This window comes from Poecilia mexicana, unplaced genomic scaffold (assembly GCF_051168715.1).
Source record: "Poecilia mexicana isolate PSO_F unplaced genomic scaffold, ASM5116871v1 scaffold_13, whole genome shotgun sequence".
Classification (NCBI taxonomy): domain Eukaryota; kingdom Metazoa; phylum Chordata; class Actinopteri; order Cyprinodontiformes; family Poeciliidae; genus Poecilia; species Poecilia mexicana.
Window position 1 is genome coordinate 1049045 of NW_028263382.1, and position 17718 is coordinate 1066762.

A 17718-nucleotide genomic window follows, 5' to 3' on the forward strand; every position below is an offset into this window, starting at 1 on the left:
AAGAGAACAAATCAACTTTCAGGGTTACTTAAAAAGTACAAGGCTTTTGCTTCATCTTTAGTAGCTTTCAAAAGTATTTACATCCATGTATGGTTGTCAACAGTATTCCTTCTTCCTGTTGCTCAAACGGCACAATCATTGATGTGTTAATCAAAGATCTATAACGAATCAAATTTATTATAGCATAAGCTAGAGACAGAAGCAGGTCACAAGAAAATGTGTAAATCACTTCTTTCCAAACTAAAGTCAGCACCACTCTCTGTAACAAACAAATCTAGGAGTACTGAGTACTGAACTATTCAAGAAGTTCAAGAATATTTTCTGTTTAGATGGATTTGGTTAGCTAATTGAAAAAGTAACTTCTATCATCAGATGTTTATCTACAGCTAGGGTAATAATGCTAGACTTACTGCCTTTTAGACACAGAATTGATTGAATCCGAGACCATCTTCTGCTCTCCAGTATCTGAAAAGTCCTAAATTCATAACTGTTTACAATTCATTACTCCATACATTTCCAGCACCAACAGTGTAGTAAAAGTACACTTTCAAAAAGCTCAGAGATCTTGCTAAATAATTCATCTTAAATAAACTGATTATTAGTTTATCTTAAACTAATAATCAGCTGCTAAAGCTATGGATGCAAAATATATTGGCACTAACATCAGTATCAGACTGATAAATAAAACTGGGCAAGTATTAAGAACTAATATTTATTTCCATCTTGTTGCTGTTTGTTTTTAGGTGGGGAGGGAAGAAGAGTGGTCATGTGGTATGTGTTTGATCATGTGACAGCGAAGCAGAAAAGGATTGTGGGAGTCTAACTGAAATAGAAAAGCAACGGTGAAGTTAGAAATGTGGCTGTTTTTTGTGGTCAAAGGGAAGTGAAATATAACGTAATATCAATAAATATCAGCCGAAATTTTTATATGAGTGTACCCCTAATTAAAAACACACAGCTGGAGACCAGAAGCTATTCTTCAGGATCAAACCCTCATAGAAACACGAGACTCCAGTCTTCAGACTGACGAACAGAAGAGATCTAATAATTAAACCAGCTACCAAAACATAGTTTTACCTTCAATAAACCTTTCAGTGTTGACAGTAAAAATAATGTCATCCATTAAAAATCAGGTGCTACCCTTTAGCCATCTCTACCTGTATTTAGTCCCATAATAATACCAGCCATGGTAGCAGGCATCGAGTTGATGCCATTTCAGTGAACTGATGCAACAATAGTCTGTGTTTTCATTATCTGCTATGAACATGGATGTGGTTAATCCATGTTCATGTAACCCACTCCTCCCACAGCAGGCACAGCTTACCTGGGAGAGCTGTAGAGAGTGGGACTCGGGCTGCTGGACAGGTTCTGCTTGATCCGCTGGTAGTTCCGCACCTGGGTGGGGACAGGAATAGGCGTGGTCTCTGCCCGCGGTGACAGCATGATGGTCTGTCCTGGGGTGGGCTGAGGCTGCCTGGGTGGGGACAGCAGAGAAGACACTGAGACCAGACATCCAGGATTAGGCTGCTGATTCCACATAGGAAGAACGTTCTCAGGGCCATCCAGACCCATAATAAGAGAAGTCAGTTAGAAAACCACAGCTGATGGGAGACGAGTCCAGTCTGCTGAACTCTGTTTCTCCGCTCACAGCTCTTTGTTTGAGCAGCCTGGAAAAAGGCTGAAAAACTTCAACACTTGGAGAACAAAAACATGACTGGACTTCCCTGTAAACAAGGCTAAACAACCAATGAGCCTGGAGCACATCCTGCTGAAGGCGGTGCTAGAGGCACGTGTTGCAGCGGGGCTCAGTGTTATCAAACACGGGAGGGGAAGTGCATAAGGGCACAGTTCCTTTACATTTTTTGTTATTCCAGAGGAGGCAGAATGTTCAGAACGTTTGCCATGACCGAGTGACCCGATAGAATTCTGTCTGCATGTAGAAGAAGGGCCATGGCAGGAGGAGCAGAATAGACTAGAGGGAAACAGCACAGTGGAAACGCTAGGAGGGTCTTAGGTCTTAGAAAGCCAGACATGTGAGGAGAGGACAAGTCCAGACAAAAAAATCACTGAGGGAGCAGCCTCCTGCTCCTCACCCTCCTCCTGCTCACATGACTAGTCATGTGAGCAGGAGTTTAGATCTCAGATCTAGATCTAAGATCTAAACATCACCATGTCCCATCCTGCTTTTCCTCCTCCTCCTTCACACTCCAATAACAATCAGACGTCTACTAACTTTATTGATCCCAGTGAGGGAGGGGGCAGCTGCATGCTGAAGAGAGGAAGGAAAAAATGTGTAAATCTGTCTATAGAAAGTGAAACAAGAAGAAGCTACCAGTCATCTACCTGTTAACCAAGCAGACCAGCAGAAAGGGCTGGGATCCAACTGAGCTACAGAACCTTGTCACTTCTCTTTGCCCTTAGGAAACCACCCACCCCCCACCTCTAATCCCAAACCCTATAGAACATGGCTTGTTGCATGTCAATGAGCCAAATACAGAGTAGAGTAATAATCTAGCATAATAAACATGCTAGTTATCCCCCTGAAAGACTAAAACTTTAAACTTGTACAGAACACTGGAACTGGAAGATATTTTAAATATCCAAAACAAAACAAGCAAAAACAATAAATAAAAAACAACTGAAACCAGAAATAAAATGGATGATGATGCCTTTAACCAAAATTGCCCTTCAAAAATAATCAGAATGGAAATTACACAGCTCATTTAAATTCATTATGTGATTAATTGATTAAAAGCTTATTGCGACAGGCTTAGCTCTGGATTCCTTTTCATATCCCTAAAACTATTATTACAACCAGTCGTTTTCATAAATCCCCAATTAAACAGATTCCTCAGCCGCTATGTGGAGGTCTCAGATTTCCTCTGTTTACTAATACTCTACAGCAAAGTTTCCATCAACGTTACATTCATAACATTATTAGACAGCAGAACTGAGTAAAGCAGATGGTCTCCATCCAATCTGCTCCGCTCCGCGGCCAGCAGTGCACTCCACAGAACTGGTTTATATATTAACAGTGGCAGTCGAAATCCTCTTTAGCGCCAACGACAAGTGATGTATGGAAACACTTCAGACGAGCTGGAGGTGATGTTCTGGTCAGAATTAGCCTACACACACACGCGCGCGCAAACTCACACGCAAACGCACACACACGCACACACAGTGGAGAAAAAAAATGAACACCCTGAACATCACCCTGAACACAGCATCCCCATCATGAAACACGATAGTGGTGGGATCATATTGTTAGGATGCTGTCCTTCAGCACTGAGAAGCTGGACAACATTTTACCATCCAGCGCAACACATTCAGAAGACCTGTGTCTGGGGCTGCACCCATCGGAGGCGCTAAAAAGGTATCTAGATTAGGGCTGAAATTATTAGAACAATCATAATTAATCAATTATTGAAATAGTCAATTTTGTAACATATTAATTAAGTGATTTGCCGTTAGATTAAAGAACACATTGAGAGCAGTAATTAAGTCAAAACTGTTTATATATATATATATATATATATATATATATATATATATATATATATATATATATATATATATATATATATATATATATATATATATATATGACCAACTGCATCTATTCTAATGAAAAACTGGTGTGTCAGACTAACATCCAGACATTAGAGGAACAGTCACTGTTTGCAGATGCACAGGATGATCTGGTAGGTGTGTGAAGCCATTTTTATTCATGCAGTTCTCCGGTGGTTGGGTAGTTGGTTGAGTGGTGGTGTTTTTAGCATATCACCACTTAGTTTTTTGGCTCCGTGTCTGATTTGTGTCTGACTCATCATGCAGATATTAACATGCGCATTCACCAGCGGCATGCATGAGACATCATCCCAGGCTGGAAGGAGGCCATTTTTCTTGGGATGACGTGATTGAAAAACAAAGACAGACTGGTTGACCCAGAAATATTACAATAACAACATTACATGGATGTGAACTGAAGGTTGAACGCAAATGAAATCTGGTGGCATTACACCATGCAACACTAATGACACCAAGAAATGCCTTTACGTGTGTGATGCATAACGCAAAATATGCAGCATCACGACATCCTGGTTTGTTCTCTGGCTGTTTAATAATTGCAAATTATAAACGTTTCCTGTTTTTAAAGATCTGAACATAATCTCAGGAGGATTTGAACTTCAACATCCAGCATTATTTTTTTATTATGCATGCTGAATGTTTAAGATCAATTCCAAACACAAATTAAAAAACAAAAAAACAAAACACCTCAGTCATTAAAATCAGCCTGACATCTAAAACACATGGAAATTCAAACAATTAGAAGTCTGAAAGTAACATGAAGTGGTAAAAATATGAACGTAAACTAAGCATATTTCTAATCTGAAATAAAATGACACATTCAGGAAAACAGATTAGAATTTTTTTTTACCATCCTCATAAAAGCTTTTGGTTAAAATAAACTGTTATGCTAAAACAAATGAACATAAGTCTTGTGTAATGTGCTAAAGTCTCATACTCACCCTGCACACATAAGAAAGTCATTGGACGGTCGGTGACCGGCTCCTACTGGGTGGTCATCTATGGGGGAAGACAAAAACAGTTGAGTATAGAAGTCAGAAGTCTGCAGCATTTAATGAGGACAAAGAGGAGAACATAAACTAGATCTTTAAATTCACTGCCAACACCATGCTCCTGCTCTACTTTGGAGCACTCTTCATTGTTTGCTGACTGGATGAACCAGTGTTAATGTGTGTGAGTTACTTAAGAGTAGATGCTATGCAGCGGTACACTTCACTTAAGATTGCATAATATTAGCAAAATGGTGATAATAATGGCAAATATTGTGACGACTACATTACGTCTATTTTCTTCTTCTCTCTCCTCATCTGTCACTCTGTAACCTTTAGCACTTTGGGCATTATCATTAGTGTCCTCTGTGAGCATCTGCTGTCTTGAGATTCTGTTCTAGGTAAATATATATTACATTAGCTTGTAAAATACATACAGAATTACATACATCATGTGTCAAAATCTAACTTTCGGCCAACTGGCAAAAAATCTGCACTCATCAACGAAAACAAAAAGCAAGCTAGCAAGGGTATATTAGCAGCTAGTTACCGGTAACGTCAGTTGCCTCAAGTCATATGACATTGTCTACACTTGACACCAGCAAGAAAAAGAAAAAACAAAAATACACACATACAAGAACATACAGATCAAATTGTTCTGCCACGACAAAACACAAGACCTGTGATTGACATACAGTACAGACCAAAAGTTTGGACACACCTACTCATTCAATGAGTTTCCTTTATTTTCATGATTATTGACATTGTAGATTCACACTGAAGGCATCAAAACTATAAATTAACACATGTGGAATTATATACTTAACAAAAATGTGTGAAACAACTGAAAATAAGCCTTATATTCTAGGTTCTTCAAAGTAGCCACCTTTTGCTTTGATTACTGCTTAGCACACTTTGGCATTCTCTTGATGAGCTTCAAGAGGTAGTCATCTGAAATGGTCTTCAAACAGTCTTGAAGGAGTTCCCAGAGATGCTTAGCACTTGTTGGCCCTTTTGCCTTCACTCTCCAAGAAGGAGAGTGATGGGGTGCTCTTATACAGCCTGGAGGTGTGTTTGGAGTCATTGTCCTGTTGAAAAATAAATGATGGTCCAACTAAACGCAAACCAGATGGAATAGCATGCCACTGCAAAATGCTGTGGTAGCCATGCTGGTTCAGCATGCCTTCAATTTTGAATAAATCCCCAACAGTGTCACCAGCAAAGCACCCCCACACCATCACACCTCCTCCATGTTTCACGGTGGGAACCAGGCATGTAGAGCCTGTTCACCTTTTCTGTGTCGCACAAAGACACGGTGGTTGGAACCAAAGATCACAAATTTGGACTCATTAGACCAAAGCACAGATTTCCACTGGTCTAATGTCCATTCCTTGTGTTCTTTAGCCCAAACAAGACTCTTCTGCTTGTTGCCTGTCCTTAGCAGTGGTTTCCTAGCAGCTATTCTACCATGAAGGTCTGATTCACACAGTCTCCTCTTAACAGTTGTTGCAGAGATTTGTCTGCTGCTAGAACTCTGTGTGGCATTGACCTGGTCTCTAATCTGAGCTGCTGTTAACCTGCGATTTCTGAGGCTGGTGACTCGGATGAACTTATCCTCCACTGCAGAGGTGACTCTTGGTCTTCCTTTCCTGGGGCGGTCCTCATGTGAGCCAGTTTCTCTGTAGCGCTTGATGGTTTTTGCGACTGCACTTGGGGACACTTTCAAAGTTTTCCCAATTTTTCGGACTGACTTTCATTTCTTAAAGTAATGATGGCCACTCATTTTTCTTTACTTAGCTGCTTTTGTCTTGCCATAATACAAATTCCAACACTCTATTCAGTAGGACTATCAGCTGTGTATCCACCTGACTTCTGCACAACACAACTGATGGTCCCAACTCCATTTATAAGGCAAGAAATCCCACTTATTAACCTGACAGGGCACTCCTGTGAAGTGAAAACCATTTCAGGTGACTACCTCTTGAAACTCATCAAGAGAATGCAGAGTGTGTGCAAAGCAGTAATCACAACAAAAGGTTGCTACTTTGAAGAAACTAGAATATAAGGCGTATTTTCAGTTGTTTTACACTTTTTTGTTTAGTACATATTTCCACATGTTAATTCATAGTTTTGATGCATTCAGTGTGAATCTACAATGTCAATAATCATGAAAATAAAGGAAACTCTATGAATGAAAAGGTGTGTCCAAACTTTTGGTCTGTACTGTATTTATGACCAACTTATCTGATTGGGAACTTATCTGATTGGGGTTTTTTTGGATTAATTTAACATTGTTTTAATATGCACGGACACCCTATAAAGCATAACATAGTCCAAAACAATAATATCTCAATTTTCTGTGAAGTTGATGTTGAAAGTAAAACCACATCTGAGTCATACAAACAGGCAGTTCTCTTTCATAGCATTCGTTTCGTGTCTCACAATGGGAACACCCCTGGCGTAACCTCATCAGAAGCTCCTATTACATTACGCCAGCCAGGATTGGCTGGAGATAAGCCTGTCAGCGTCAGAGAGGGCAGGCACCCTCCCCCTATAAATAGGGCTGACGCTGAGCAGACATCTTATTCAAAAACCTCTTCTCTCGCAACGAGCAGAAGTTCCAACCAGCTCTCGTATCTACTGACTCTATTCTGAGCCAAGCTAAACTGTCCACAGAGGCGTGCGCAAGCTCGGTCGCTGGGCGCTTGGTTTTGGGATATCTGTTCGGTATCACAGCGAGTAGCTTCTCTCTGGTAGAAATACCCCAAAAAAAAAAAAAAAAAAAAGCCGACTCACCGTAAGGTTGTTCGTTCAGAGTAGCAATACTCCCACCGTAAGCTACCTACTGGGAAGCCGCAACGCTTCCCCCTCCATAGTCTAACCATAACTGGTTAGCTTAGCTGTCGCCAGCTCTTTTTCTTTTAGTAGCGTTACGGCCATCCCATCTCCCCGAAACATGGAGACCGTCAGGTCATCTAGTACCGTGGAGAAGAGCCCACAGGCACGAACCTGCCCGTGAGGCAACAAAATTTCAAGTGGGGACACACACCCGTCGTGCGTGATGTGTCTCGGGCTGAAACATGCCCAAGCAGCCTATGACTCTGTGGAGACCTGCTCGCACTGTAGCAGGTTCTCCGTCAAAATGCTTCATTGCCGTCTGGCCCGTCAGACGACATTGTCCAGCAGCGACCCGCTTATGACATCTGCAGCAGCTGTGCAGGAACCGGCCGAGCAAATAACTTCGCTGATCGCTGATGCGGGAGCCGGGACGAGTTGGGGCGAAATCCTCGACTCCGTGGACCCGCTGCCATCTGAGGTCAACGAACTCGGCCTCGAGTCCTGCTCGCTGGATTTCCCGGTAACGGGAGACTGCGAGTTTTCCGATAGTGAGCCAGAGCTTCCTTTCTCGGATAATGATGAAGATTATGACCCTTCTCCTCCGCTGTCGGGTCGGATTGCAAAACCCGCACCGTCTGGCGCAGGCCAACCCGGTCATGAAGGCTCATCCTCGCCGGAACTGGATTTTGATCTGCATGATGTGTGCAAACGCACCGCTGCAAAGCTTGACATCCAGTGGCCCGAGGTTCAAGCCGAGGTAGTTCGCTCCCGCTTCGATGGAAAATAGCTGCCAAAAGCACGGAAAACAGGCAGACAACTCCTGCCAGTTTTTCCGGAGCTGCTGGAAGAACTAGCCGTCTCCTGGCGCAATAAACCCTTTAAGGAAAAGCACCCAGTGGCTGGCAGTTCGGTGCTGGACTGTGATGGTATGGAGAAGTGCGGTCTCCGTCAGATACCCCCGGTCGAACTGGCGGTGGCGGCACACCTCCACCCAAAGACTTCCATGTCAGCTGGAGGTCCCACTCTCCCTTCAAGAGCTGACCGCTTTCAGTCCAGCCTGACGGATAAATCTTACCGGGCAGCGGCGCTCTCAGTTCAGGCCCTGAACGCCTCATCGCTGCTGATGGCTTACCAGGCAGAACTCGAGGAGCAGATGACCACTTTGCCAGATGCTGCACTATGGGAGGAGGTGTGCATCATCACTGATCACTGCCTACAACTCCACAAGGTGGCGATCCAAGCCCTGGGCAGGACCATGGGTCTCATGGTTCTGCAGGAGAGGGCCAGGTGGCTCAACTTCACCACACTCTCCATTAAGGAGAAGGAGGACCTCCTGGACACCGCCATCACTCCTGAGGGGCTGTTCGGTGCAGCAGTCAACTCCATGCAAAAACGATGGGAGGAAAAGAAACGGGATGATGAAGCACTGAAATTGTGTCTGCCCAGGCGTACGTTTGCCATCGGGACCACGACCCCGAGCACCCAGCGCCACACCTTTGCTCAGGCTGCAGCTCGTTTCCCTAATGCCTTCAAGATCCCCAAGTTTCCGAAGACGCAGGGTGCTGCACAGGCTCCACAGAAAGCCTCTGTCCCAAAAGCCCCGTGACAAAGGAAGCCTGACGGCCCTCGCTCCGACCAACCGCCCCCCCACCCCCTCTCCACTCAGAACGTGAGGAGAAGGACTACGCCCTTGGTGGAACCCCAGTGTGCTGACACAGGGCGTTCCAATGGGAGTAGTGCAGAACAGGAAAGTTGTCACGACAGATGCCTCCCTGACAGGCTGGGGAGGTTTATACGGACAAAATATGGTGAATGGGTCTTGGGGCCCAAATATGAGGTCAGCCCACATCAATTTCTTGGAGCTGCTGGCTGTTCACTTGACACTGAAACATTTCCTTCCACTTCTAAGAGGTCACCATGTGCTGGTCAGAACAGACAACACCACCGTGGTGGCTTACATCAACAGGCAGGGTGGTCTGAGATCACTAAAACTGCACATGTTGGCTCACAAACTGATCATTTGGAGCAGCAAACATTTTCTGTTATTGAGGGCAACTCATGTCCCAGGAGTACTGAACTGTGGAGCGGACCTCCTCTCCAGAGGGAATCCTCTGTATGCAGAGTGGAAACTCCATCCGGAAGTGGCCAGGTTGGTATGGCAGAGGTACGGGCAACCATCCGTGGACCTTTTTGCCTCACAGGAGAACAAACAGTGTCATCTGTATTTCTCCCTGCACGATCAGAACGCACCTCTGGGGGTGGACGCACTGGCCCACAGGTGGCCTCGGGTTCAGCTCTATGCCTTTCCCCCCATAGCTCTAATTTCACCAACGCTACCCAGGGTACGAACAGAAGGGCTGACAATGATCCTCATTGCACCCCACTGGCCATCGAAACACTGGTTAGCAGAGATAACGCAGCTCCTGTCGAAGGATCCGTGGCCTCTGCCTGCACGCAGGGATCTGCTGTCTCAGGCCAGAGGACAAATTTTTCATCCCCACCCAGAAAGACTGGCTTTGTGGGCTTGGCCCGTGAGTGGTTCAATCTACAATCTGTAGGTCTCCCACAGAGTGTTATTGAGACAATCCAGAATGCTAGAGCTCCAGCAACAAGATCTTTGTACGAGTACAAATGGTCTGTTTTTGAGAAATGGTGCTCTGAAATTCAGGAAATCCCCTTTCAGTGTTCTGTGGCCGTGCTTTTAGCTTTTCTGCAAGACCTGATTGATAAGGGAAAAGCTTTTTCTAATGTCAAGGTGTACTTGGCTGCTATTTCAGCTTGCCATGTGGGTTTTGAGGGGAAGACTGCAGGGCAGCATCCCTTAGTGTGCCGGTTCATGCGAGGGGCTCACAGGAAACTCCCTGTTTCGAGACCCATGGCTCCATCGTGGAATTTACCCCTGGTGCTGGATGCTCTCTCTGCCTCACCCTTTGAGCCTCTAGATCGGGTTGAATTGAAAATTGTAACCTTGAAAACAGCACTTCTGTTGGCTTGGTCTCTACAAAGCGTGTGGGTGAAATCCATGTTTTGTCTGTTAACCCATCTTGTATGAGGTTTTCTCCAGACAAAACTAAGGTGACTTTGCTCCCCAACCCTGCTTTTGAGCCTAAGGTGTTGGGGTCATACTCTCCAATTGAGTTGGTGGCTTTTTATCCCCCTCCCTTTTCTTCACTGGAGCAGGAGAAACTGCACAACCTTTGCCAAAACAGGTCAGGAAAAGTGATCAGTTGTTTGTCTCTTGGGCCAAGAACCATTATGGAAAACCGGTGTCCAAGCAACGGCTTGCCCATTGGATCACCGCAGCAATTTCCTTAGCCTATAGCTCAAGGGCTTTAACACCTCCTGAGGGGCAGGTCCCATTCTACAAGGGGCTTAAGCTCTTCATGGGCCTTGCTGAGAGGAGTACCTCTGCAAGAAATTTGTGCCTCCTCTCACACATTTGCTCGGTTTTACAAGCTTGATGTCACAGCATCATCACTGGCTCATTCAGTTCTCAGTGTAAGCACCAATCACTAATACTACCTGTGCTTGGTAAATAATAATGATTAAGTGAACATCTGACACACAAGGTGTGGTTTCTGCTGAGCAATTTGGGAGTCAGTATATTCTTGTTCCCATTGTGAGACACGAAACGAATGCTATGAAAGAGAACTTTAGGTTACTTTCGTAACCCCGGTTCTCTGAGTAGCATGAGTGAGTATCTCACCAAGTCACCCTCCTTGCTCTGATGTTGCGAGGAAGAGGTGAACGTTTTTGAATAAGATGTCTGCTCAGCGTCAGCCCTATTTATAGGGCGTGGGTGCCTGCCCTCTCTGACGCTGACAGGCTTATCTCCAGCCAATCCTGGCTGGCGTAATGTAATAGGAGCTTCTGATGAGGTTACGCCAGGGCCGTTCCCATTGTGAGACACTCACTCATGCTACTCAGAGAACCGGGGTTACGAAAGTAACCTAAAGTTTTGTGTTGAACTACCTGCAGAAACACCACTGTTCTGTGGACTAAGACAGAAGGAAAAGTGTTTATAGTTTTGAAGAACATCAGCACCTGAGCATATTTGGGCTTACATGACATTTAAAGAGTTAAATGCATTAAGGTCAGGGTTTACCACATACCAGCAAAAATAAACTGTATGCATGATTTCAGGTTCAATCATCAGATTTGCAACATAGATACATTAGAATTAGTTAAGGAATCAGTAAGTCTGCACCTAGAAATCATCTGGTGGCAAGAATTTGCTGGTTTTCACCCTGACCGATGACAGAAACCGTTGGAACTTCAAAACTATAAACGTCTTAAACACAAACAGTTTGAAGTATAAACCGTCTTCATTGTGGAAGTTGTTATTGAGTGAAGACACTTCAGAGTTGGCCATTTTCTGTATGGATGTCGCAATAAACAATAAATCAATCGCATGATAAATTAAAATGAGCTTGATAATAAATAAAAGGCAATAATAAAAAGAGGGCAATAATATTGCTTGTTTGTTTTCGTCCTGTCTCTCTCTTTTTACCAAAGAGACTGGATGACAAAAAGCTTTACTCCGGTGCCTCGCATTACTTCCTCCCCTCTCGATCCCTTGGTAATGGCTCAACACACAGGGAGCTAAAAGCGTCAGTTTTTCTCCACCCGGGCTGTTGGGTTCCAACAAATAGGACACGATAGCAACATCAGTGACAAAAGTTTAACAATTTTAAACTTTCTTGTGTCACATCGCTAGCCCACATGTGTACGTCTGCATGTACGAGCTAGAAATTTCACATGTACAAATTACGCCGTTCGCTCTTCTGGATGAGGGCAAGCAACTATCACCTCACTGTGCAAGCTCCATAGAAATGAATGGAGAGGGAGCAGCGCTGTCTCCTGTCACTGTGTGACCATTACCTCAGTTACTTGCCAGGCTCCTGGTCTCCTACCACAGAGTGCAGCATAAAGCAAGACAGGGATATGCTGGTTTAAAAGCTGAAAGCGACGGCTGCAGTCAGGAAGCGTTTAGGTTTAAACTGAATGCCCGTGGTGAACCACTGAACCTGTGGAGCTATTGGGTTGTAAAATATTTGCCACTAAACTATACAACCAACAAATCTGCACCTAAAATGCACCGATGGTTGGGGACTGTCCTATTGACAGTCCACAATCACTGAGGTGAGGTGGCGTTTCTGATATGGACAACCGCCCAGGGCGGCATGTTGTTGTGGGTGGCTCACCTCCCCCGTCTCCCCTGCCATCAAGCGAGGATCTGAATGTGAATAGTGCCTAATGCAAACTCTCCCAACCCCCCATCCCAATTTTTTATTTTAAAATGTCTTCCAGTTCCAGTGCGAAATGTTCTTTTGAAATTAGTTAATTGATCTCTGAGAGGATGTTATCTGCATTGTTATGCAATTTTTTATGCCATTAGTTAACAATGGTCTCAAAACGACAATATTATTGTTTATCGCAATAATTTCTGGGACAATTAATTCCCCAGCAAAATTTGTTATCGTGTCAAGCCTACAGTTGTCCTTTGCTGCATGTCTACTCCCTCTCTCACAACCGTCTTTTCTGTCAATCTACTGTAAAATAGAGACTTCATAGAGAAAATTCATAAATTCATAAAGGATTTTAGAGACTAAATATCCTTTATGAAATAAATGAATGATACTGCATCAAGGTGTTCAATGCTGCCTTTTCAAATGTCTGCTTGAATGCAATACTTATTTGCAGGAAATTCTCTTTGCTAATAATATTTAAACTGTTGGATAGAACTTTGTAGCCTTACTACAATTAGCATTCTTGAACCTATTGGCTTTATATTACTGAAAGCAAAGGGGTCAAAGTTTTTTTTAATTTTTTATGTAGACTTGTTAAGCGGAGTACATGCTGGAACACTTACAGCTGTCAGTGGAGATGTGAGGTACCAGAACAAAATCGTCCGTGTCGCAGGAGGAGTTCTTGCTGCTGGTGCTTCCTGCAGACTCCTTGGACAGCTGTAGGAAGTTGGGGGGACCAAGTGGAGGCGATGACAAACCATCCTCAACCAAAGTCTGCATATCTGGAAGAGACTGTGGAGGAGCCATAAAGAGAAGGAAGAGAGGATCAAACTGTTTTGTGTCTTCAAAGGTGCTGTTACAGCTTCCAGGCTGACCTGTTGCTTCAGTTAAATGAAGAAAACACAGGTCTGCAGAACACACACAGAGACACATTGTTCTGCATTCACCATAATGCAGTGATATAAGATGAGCCACTGTGCAAAAAAAGCCCCCAACAACTTAGCCCTTAGTATCACTGGGACAATAAGATGGCAACCCATGGAGGCTGGTCAGTTAACCACTTAACAATGATCCCTTCTGAACAAGGATTTATTCAAACCATCAAACTCACAGGTGGAGAGCTGTAGCGGATAGAGGGGGAGGAGCCACAGGGACCTTCTGTCACTGCGTTGGCAATGCTGGGGACAGGTACTGGACACGCTGAGGGAAACATGGTGACTATTAGCATTTACTGTGCATTGAACTGCAGTGGGGTTGAGAAATTTCCCAAGTTTGTAATCTTTGTACTTACATTTTTTGATGATGGATGATGGTTCCAAGAAAGGATGGTTGAAAAATGTGTCTGCAGAGAAGGGAATTACAGATATAGGACAGAGTATGAGACTTCAACAAGCCTGAAAGCAAAGCTCAAGATATGCAAAACTTCTGTCATTAACCACTCATTATTTAGAGCAGTGTTTTTCCAACCACTGTGCCACGGCACACTAGTGTACCGTGAGTGATCGTCAGGTGTGCCGTGGAAATTATCCAATTTCACCTACCGTATTTTCCAGACTATAAGCCGCTTCTTTTTTCCTACACTTTGAACATGCGGCTTTTCTGTGGATTTTTCTTCAACCACCAGGGGGCTCTTTAGCAGGAAGTGAATCTTTGGAAGTCAAAATTTAATTTAGAACAAGCACATGCTAGCAGCAGGCACGACAGAGAAATGTTTTCAAACTCATATGATGCAGCTTCTAAGTTGAGGAATATCGATCTGGCAGTACAGGAGGGAAATAAAGCCGCTGCACGTAAACTCGGTGTGAACAAAACTGGATTTGGAGACGGAGAACTGTGTCCTTAATATATCCAACAGTTATTAGGACACAGTCCTCTGCTGGGTCCTTATGGGAAACCAAGAGCGGCAGAGATACCAGCGGCCTGTAGCCCAGTGCGGCTGATGTAAGTTTCCAGGGGCGGGGGAGGGCGGAGGGTTAAAAAAAATTTGAAGGTACGGTTTATAATATGGTGCGCTCATAGTCCGGAAAATACCGTAATTGGTCTTAAAAAATTTTTTGAAAACAAATTAATTTTCTGCAAATAATACCATCTTTGAGTGTCTTTGCTGTAGTAGTGACTAGCGGCGTAATCATGTAATGTTATTACCACTAGATGGCAGTAGGTACAGAGCATTTTACATTAAAACAAGAGAATTGATCACACACGACAGTGTTGTGGCTGTTCAGGTGTATTTTTGAAGTGGACATGTTAAGTGCAATTTGAAATAAGAAATGTAAAATATGACAAAAATAAATTTTTGGGTTTATTTGATTCCTATTCAAGACACTTTGATAAGAATGACTACAAATTTAATATAGGCGGCTACAGAGTATCTTTGTTTACATTTTTGGTTGGTGGTGTGCCTCGTGATTTTTTCAATTAAAATAATGTACCTTGGCTCAAAAAAGGTTGAAAAACACTGACTTAGAGAAGCGTTCAGCAAGCCTTTTCAATCCAGTAATTTTTCATTCTTGCTGTTATTAGATGAAATACTCATAATCCATTAAAAGAAAATAATTCAAAATTTTTCATATTTTAGAGCAACAACTTTTTAAGAGGAATAAAGCATATTATTTTCTTAGAATGAGACCAATTCCCAAATGAATGGAAAATGAAGAAAGTTTTGAGTTCCGTTACATGTTGGTGCACTCTTTGTAATTAAATATAGCCGTCACTTTAAGAGATTCTGTTTCTTGTTGCTATTATAGCTTCACATCCTCCACAAGCAAAAACTTAAAAATCTCTTTGCACTATTAGTGCTGTTTTGTTGTAGAAATTCTACATAGATGTGTAAAAATGTACAGAGATAAGTGCTACAATCACTTTATTACATCTGTAATCAGACGTAATGCTTTCTGGAGGAATTTTCCTGAATTAGTCCATAATTCAGGAAAAGTTGCGGAGCACCACCACCCAAGAATACAAGAATCCTCAATACCATCCCTGAGTTGATCTACCTCACCAGCTGCACCCTGTTCCCATCAGCAGGGATGGGAATCGAGAACCAGTTCTTCTAGTTCAATTACTTAGAATGGTCATAATGGTTCCAATAACATGCGAAGCATTTGCATGCCTGTATCATTTTTGTTCAGTTTTGAAGAGCCATTGCAGTGAGGGTGAGGAGTCACATGTGGCTCTGGAAGAGGAGGATGAAGCCTCCTGATGTAGAGAAAAGACTCACCAAAGTCCATCCTGTCTTTCTGATTTCTCTGCAGCAACCCAAGCAAAAGGTCACCAAGTTGAGGAGATGTCTCCCTGGGGATTCTGCAGAATGTCAACATTAATATCAGAGAATAATGGCTGGAAAGCACAAAGTCAGCCATTTCCAAGTAGGGTGTGGTGGCTTCTACCAGCCAAGCATCAATGTGATTGGTCACAATTTAAGTATTTTTCTATGCAGTACTCATCGTTTTCTATGCTCTACCTTTAGGACATGTGGGTTTAAAACACAATTTTCCAATAAATAACATCTTGCAGTAGGAGCACAATTACTTATTTTGGAAGAGTACAATTGACTCAACCCAGGATCAGAACCACAGTACATAAGAATAATGTCTAATACCAAGTATTCAGATAAACTGTAGCTGGGATTTTAGCATTTTATGATAATATACACATCAGGAATTTGTAAAAATATGTACAGATTACAAATAATAACATAATTAATGGTTTATATATATGGGTAGGAAATTGTCTGTTTACAGGAATGAAGTAGACCAGGAAGTGATGGAATGATAGTGTGTTGGTACAAAATGAGATTAGGAATTGACATGGAACCCACAAGCCATGCAGATCTAAGCAGATAACCATCAGTACAAAGATTGTGACTTACATAGGTTGTAGACTCTTATTCTTCTCATAAAACATCCTCAAATCCTGTGGACTGTTAGCCTGAGAAAGGTGATAAAACAATATGTGATGTTAGAACGCATGACCTGACTCACTTATCTGATTGCTATGGTTATTGTGCATCATATTAACCTGGAATGGTGGCTTGCCAACCAGACACTGATAGATGACCGTTCCGATGCTCCACAGGTCGGCCTTGGCATCATAGTTCTGGGACATGATGACCTCTGGGGCCTGATAGAACACATCACAACAAGGGGAGCAGGAAGAGTTACAAAGCAAGCTCCTGGCAAAGGTAAGATCTCCAAATGTTGACCCTGTATATTGCTCCCCAACAATGTGAACCACATCAGTTTTTAGCTCCAAATGCAGAATTCAGGAAAAATTGCTGAGCACCAGCGGCCTGTAGAATACAAAAATACAAGAATCATCAATACTATCCCTGAGTTGATCTGCCTCACCAGCTGCACCCTGTTCCCATCAGCAGGGATAGAAATTGAGAACCAGTTCTTCTGATTCAATTACTTGGAATGGTCATAATGGTTCCAATAACATGCAACACATTTGCGTGATGACATATTTACACGCCATGTATTTTGCTTTTGAAAGTATTCAAAGTATGTTTATATTTCACAAAAAATAATACTAAGGTCAGTTGCAACATGTTCAGAGCTTTAATCACAATAAAAGGAAGACATACCTCCAACATCTTCAAACAGTTTACAACCGGTGGAGGTATCGTGCTGTGATTTGTATGACTGTAGAGTTTGATACGTTGCTTAGCAACGGTGGTGACTCTCAAGGAGAGCTTCCACCACTGCATCTGCTATGAATGTTCCAAGTAACGTTAAACCCTGTGTCCTGGTTATTGTTTTAATGTTAGCGTCATAGTGTATGAATAATCTCCATGTAATTTACACTCAGACTCAATACATTAGAATATGTCTCCAATAAGGCACGTTTTTTTACATTAAAAAGCACTTTTTGAAAACAGCTCTAAAACATATTTTGATAAGACCCACATTTCTTCATTAGGATTATTTTTTATTGGTTTGATTTAATATTCTAATCTTAAATATGTTTTCATTAGCTTTAAGCAAGAAATTGTCATACAACAAGCTTAATAGGAGCATGTGGGGAATTAATCAGTATAACATGTTTAACTT

General features: G+C 42.7%; 1 protein-coding gene across 1 annotated transcript in view; it reads right to left on the reverse strand.

Annotated features, from left to right (window-relative positions):
• Nucleotides 1–17718, reverse strand: part of ulk2 (unc-51 like autophagy activating kinase 2) — a 56874-nt gene that overhangs the window by 13012 nt on the left and 26144 nt on the right. Inside the window, exons 8-15 of the mRNA XM_088011431.1 lie at nucleotides 16685–16786; nucleotides 16536–16594; nucleotides 15885–15967; nucleotides 13956–14006; nucleotides 13776–13864; nucleotides 13288–13456; nucleotides 4530–4587; nucleotides 1325–1474 (exon numbers count right to left, since the gene is read on the reverse strand). Of these exons, the coding sequence (XP_087867557.1) occupies nucleotides 1325–1474; nucleotides 4530–4587; nucleotides 13288–13456; nucleotides 13776–13864; nucleotides 13956–14006; nucleotides 15885–15967; nucleotides 16536–16594; nucleotides 16685–16786 (761 nt within the window). The remainder of the gene's footprint in view (nucleotides 1–1324; nucleotides 1475–4529; nucleotides 4588–13287; nucleotides 13457–13775; nucleotides 13865–13955; nucleotides 14007–15884; nucleotides 15968–16535; nucleotides 16595–16684; nucleotides 16787–17718) is intronic.